Source organism: Dipodomys ordii, unplaced genomic scaffold (assembly GCF_000151885.1).
Source record: "Dipodomys ordii isolate 6190 unplaced genomic scaffold, Dord_2.0 Scaffold29, whole genome shotgun sequence".
Classification (NCBI taxonomy): Eukaryota; Metazoa; Chordata; class Mammalia; order Rodentia; family Heteromyidae; genus Dipodomys; species Dipodomys ordii.
This window is the reverse complement of record NW_012267245.1, coordinates 2,011,861-2,017,263: the sequence shown is the minus strand read 5'-3', so window position 1 is coordinate 2,017,263 and position 5,403 is coordinate 2,011,861. Positions and strand designations below refer to the sequence as shown.

The following is a 5,403-nucleotide window of genomic DNA, read 5'->3' as shown; positions in this document are numbered from 1 at the left end:
AAGCCTTAGAACCTCCTCCACTGAAGAGAACACATTTGAACTAATTTCCCCCATCCCACCTCTCTCCCCCTGTGGCTTTTTTTTTTTTAAGGGTCAGGCTATTTTAAGGTAGTGCAGAAAGAGCCGAGATTGCAGGAGTACGCAGCTGGGCACAGCCTTCTTGGGAAAGCCAAACATCCATCTTCTGGAGTCTCTCTCTCTCTCTCTCTCCTTTGTTTCCCCTTAGGACAAATGGTACATGCCATAACCCACAGGTGTAGCGTACAGTCCGACGGGGGAGATGGGCAACACAGGTCTGTGGAAGGGGTACGAGGCGCCGTACAGAGATGCAGCCTGCAGGGGTGAGTTGATGGGGAAGGGCAGACTGAAGCCAGAAGGGAGCATGGGTTTCGCAGCCATCTTTAGCTTCTCTAGCTCTGCCTCCTGGAGTCTTTTGGCCTTGGCCCTGCGGTTCTGGAACCAGATTTTGACCTGGGTCTCTGTGAGGTTCAGAGAACTGGAGAACTCGGCGCGCTCGGCGATGGACAGGTACTGTTTCTGGCGGAATTTGCGCTCCAGGGCCAGGAGCTGGGAGGTTGTAAAGGGAGTCCGAGGTTTGCGGTTGGTCTTGTGCTTCCTGAGGGTGCAGGTGGTGGGGCTCAAGTGTCCTGGAAAGGACCAGAAAGGGAGACAAGCGATTAGCAGGTGTGTGACATGGTTGCTAGTGCTTCTTCCTTCTTTTAAGAGCCGGGCACTGGGGCTGACGCCTGTCATCCCAGCGACCCAGGAGGCTGAGATCTGAGCCTGGAAAGTGCTTTGATCAACTCATACAACTTTGGTAGAGGAAGGGTCAAATGGAAACAAACACATGGCTACTTCCCCCCACCCCCCCCCACACACACCTTGTTTTTCTTCTTTAAATCAGTTTGGGAATGTAATGGGGGGGTCATGGAATTTTCTGTATGGAAAGCAAACTGCATTAGAAGAGTCAAACTCACGAACCTTTCACACATCAAGGTCTGAGTGTTCCTTGAGAAATAATACTTTGAAATGGAGAGGACTGTATTGGGGGCTGAACTCAGGATCTGAGCAACAGTCTCTTAGTTTCTTGGGATCCAGGCTGGCACAGAACCACAGCTCCGGCTTTGGCTTTTTGCCGATTCTTTGGACATTCAGAGTCTCACAGCCTTCCCTGTGTGTGTGTGGGGGGGGCTGGCTTTGAACCTTGATCCTCAGATCTCAGCTTCCTGAGTAGCTGGGATTTACAGCTCCTTGAATAGGTCTTCCTGAATTCTGATTTAGCCATTTCCTGCCCTCTCTCTCTCTCTCTCTGATCTGAACCAGGCCAAGTTGGGTGTCATCAGCCTGTGAAAAATTAATAACATCTCTAGCTGTGGGGAGGGGGGGGGAGACAGAGCCACACTATAAACCAAAGCCCTCATTCTATCTACAACACAGATGATAATAAAAAAAAAACCAACCTCCGTCATCTCCTATGTCTGGATGTGGATATAAAGTTTCTTGGCTGGGTATTTGAGGGGGGGGCCATAGAAACTTGACAAGGACAGAGGGAGAAAATTAGTTCATCCATAAATGTACATGATGGTGGGGAGGGGGGGAGAGGGGGGGGTAGAAATCGTATGCCGGGCCTCAAGCAGAAGGAGATCTTAGTCATCATTTCTTCTAGCCTTTGCTAGGGTGGCAGGCAAAATATGTAAATGATTTTAGTTGGTAGCTGGGATTTTAGAAGTGGAGGGAAGGGAGGAGGGGGGGTGGAAAGGCTGACTCTGAATTTTAAATCAATTCAATTAGAGAGACAAAAGGGAGACACACAGGCCGGCGGATTCCATGTCAACTAACTCCACCTCCAGGCCTTGTTTACCTCGGGGGCTGGGGGTGTGGGGAGGGGCCCAGAATAGATCACAGCGCCAACAATTAATTTTCTGCATTTGGCATTTTTATGAGCTATGCTAATTTCCCCCCCCCCAACACACACACACACACACTACGGCGGTAGACACAGTAATAATTGGAGAGAATGTCACATTTCTTGTTTAGTTACTTCGGTGGCTCCTTGAAGTCTGCAGTACTTCCTTTTAGGAGTTTCACAAGCCCTTCCCACCCGGGATGGATTTATTTTTTTATATCCTTCCTTCTCCGAATGCCACCTTATTAACCACTCTACTCATTTCCAATAACAACAACAACAACAATAATAGTAATAGTAAGAGGCAGAGGGCTGGTGGGTCAATGCCTAGCTAACTCAGGAGGCTGAGCTCTGGGGATCCAGGTTCAAAGCCAGCCTGGGCAGGGAAAAGTCTGTGAGACTCGGATCTTCAAAGAACCATCAAAAAGCTGGAAGTGGAGCCGGGTTCAAGTGGTAGAGCGCCCAGCCTTGGGCAAAAATAGCTAAAGGACAGCAGGGAGGGAGAATCAAAGAAGGGGAATAAATCTGAGTTAGGCTGGGAGGGGAAACTTTGATATGCTAATTCCCAAGTAAACCAGACATCTAGGGGAGCAGGGCTATGTCTGGGGCTCTCAGTCCGGGTTTTAACCCTTCCCCCCCCAAAACCTGGCAGGGCTCTCAGGAGAACCCGGGGAAGCCAGCAGCGGGGTTCTGACGGGATGATCAAATCTAGTTGGAACTGGGCACCCATGGCGTGTGCGTGGCCGGCCAGCCTAGCAATTCAGCAGGCTGAGATCTGAGTGAGGAGCGTGGTTCGAAGCCAGCCTGCGCGTAGGAAAAGAGGCCAGGAAATTTCGATCTCCAGTGAATCTGCCAGAAAAGCCGGGAACAAGTGCTTGGGGGAAAAGTTCAGGAACACAGCATGTAGGCCTGGAGTTCAAGCCCCAGGGGATACACGGACACGGGAGGAGACAGACAGACAGACAGACACACACACACACAGAATGAAGACTGAGGATCTGCCCTGCAGGTGTGTTAAAGCCAGAGCTCAGGACCTCCAATTAGCACCCAATTTCCACCCTCCCCCCCATTCTCCCCAACCCCATTTTCAAGCAGCCCGAGAAAGAGGGAACAGATACAAAGCAAAACAGCATCGATCCTACTTTGTCCCATCACAAAAAAAAAAAAACAAATAAAAAACCAGGCCTGAGTAGATCTTCTCCCTGTACCCCACCCCAACCTACTCCAAGGCCCCAAACACCACGGGGTCTCAAAATCTCCTTACCAGGGGCAGAGATAACTTCTGGTCTAATAAAAGAGATCTTGCCCTTTCTTGACTCCCCAAACTTAAGGATGCCAGCTTCCTAGCCTTTTGATCATTATCTAGTTTCATGAGCATGAATTGGCTGGTTACCAGGCCTACCTAGAAATGAATCTACAGGCAACCACAGATTTGGGGAACCCGGTTTGACCGTGTGCTGGAACCTCTCTTCATGGAGGTTGGGGTGAGGGGGAGGCCGGGAAAGAAGCATGATTCCTGAAGTCGTTTTTGAGAGCTACTTGGGGCAAAGCCCACTTAGTAGGTGATCAATTAACATCCCCCAGGCCCCCCCCCCACAGGCTGATACAATAAATCACAACAGGGAGAGACCGGATGAAGATCAGATAAGATAATTCTTTGGAAATGTAAAGCACTAAGCAAACTTGAATTTAAATTCTTTTGAGTCCTTAATCTCCTCCCCCCCACCCCACCCCACCCCTGTAGAGTCTAACTAGGGTGGAGAGACAGCCAGAGGGGCCAGACTCAGGGGCCAGACTCGGGCGCCAGGGTAAAAGGCCCTGTTTGGCCTATCACATTCCAGGCTTACAAAGATGTTGGAAATGCAGCAAGTATATCCATCTTGGAAGAAAGATTCCCTCCAGATCTATCCCTACACACACACACCCCTGGTTTTTTTTTTGGGGGGGGGGGGAATCACCTTTCCGAAGGTAAGGAAGAGAACAGGAAGGAAAAGAAATGAGAGGTTAGAGAAAATCTCCCAGGCCAGGAAATGGAACTGAATGGATGGATCAAAGACTCTTCTCCAAGATCTCTCCAAGTTGAACACTACCCCTGGACTGGAGAAATTAGGCAATCTCTTGGGGGGAGAAAGTGGGGTGCACGCAGGTGAACTGGCCATGCAGGATGAACCAAATTCAATCTTCTTTCTTTAAAACAAACAAACAAGGAAGCCCGATGCTGGCTCCTGCTTCTAATCCCAGCGATTTAGAAGGCTGAGATCTGAGGATCGCAAGTTCAAAGCCAGCCCAGGCAGGAACGTTCCGAAAGACTCCAATGAACACCTCTCCTCACCCCCTCCCCCAAAAAAGCAGGAACTGTAGCTGTGGCTCAAGTGGTAGAGCACCAGGCTTGAGGGGAAGGCGAGGGGGAAAATAAAAGCTGAGGGGGGTACAGTGTCCAGGCCCTGAGTTCAAGCCTCAGAAGGGGGAGCAAAAGAAAAAGAAAAAGCAGGCAGGAGCCCTATCAGAAGTGATGGGGAGGTGGGGGGGAGAGCCCCCATTCTACACTTTGGGGGGTCCCCCTGAAGCACGTGACCCGGTGAGATCTGGAGCGCTTAACTACTTTGTTAATTATTACTGTGAGCCGGGCTGAGTCCGCACCCAACGAAGCTCAGCCTTGGGCTCAAGCTGCCGTCAGGGCGATGCCCCCCATTCCCTCCCCACCCCGGGGTTGGGGAGCCAGGGAGGTTGGTGTCTCTGTTGGAGAGGCGGAGTGTGGCGGCTTTGACACCCCGCAGGTGCATTACCCCCGCAGCAAACAGCCCCCCCCCCTTCCTCGCCACCCATTGAGGGGTTCAGATTCTTAGTGAGGTCCCCGTTCAAACCAGGGCGCATCAGCCGGGACGCCCCGAGGCGCCTGGCAGGCTGCGGGTCACCGCTAAGAACCGCGAACCCCACTTTCCTAACACCAAAAACTCCCTGCACCCCCCCACCCCCTGGCACCTGAGTGGGGTCCAGGTGCCCAATGGCGCAGGTGACCGTGAGGATAGAAAGGCACACTCCCCAAAACACAATTGGAGAGGTGTAAGGGGGGGGTTCCCCCTTTCCCAATCATGGCTGAGGGGTTTGCATGTACCCCCCTTCAACATCCAACCCCTGGGCTGTCTGGAGCCAAAAGGCGGGGGGGGGTAGGTAGATGGCACACGTGGAGATCTTGGGGTACACCCTCCCCATCCCTCTCCGAAGCCATCAGGAAGGGGATCCCCCCTTCCCAAGACGGGGGTGTGTGTGGGGGTGCACTGCGCATCCTTCCCCAAGCGCCACTCCTCCCCGCCCCGTTGGGGATCGGGGGTGGGGGGTGTACCCCGTTTCCCACCCCATCCCCATCCCCGGCGGCGCGGGCTCACTTGGCGGCGGCGAGTATCGGCCCGCTTCCTGCATCCACGTCGTGGCGCCGTCCTCGGGGCTCTCGGACTTGACGAGGGGGGCGCCGTGCGCATCCGGGGCGCAGCCGGCCG

The 5,403-nt window shown here is 52.8% G+C and overlaps 1 protein-coding gene across 1 annotated transcript; it reads right to left on the bottom strand.

The window, feature by feature from the left end:
• Positions 1-222: 222 nt before the first annotated feature.
• Msx2 (msh homeobox 2) lies at positions 223-5,401 on the bottom strand (the record flags this gene model as incomplete). Its single annotated transcript, XM_013015973.1, has 2 exons — positions 223-647; positions 5,293-5,401. Coding segments are annotated over 2 exons (534 nt in total), but the record flags the coding sequence as incomplete, so codon positions are not given.
• Positions 5,402-5,403: the final 2 nt, after the last annotated feature.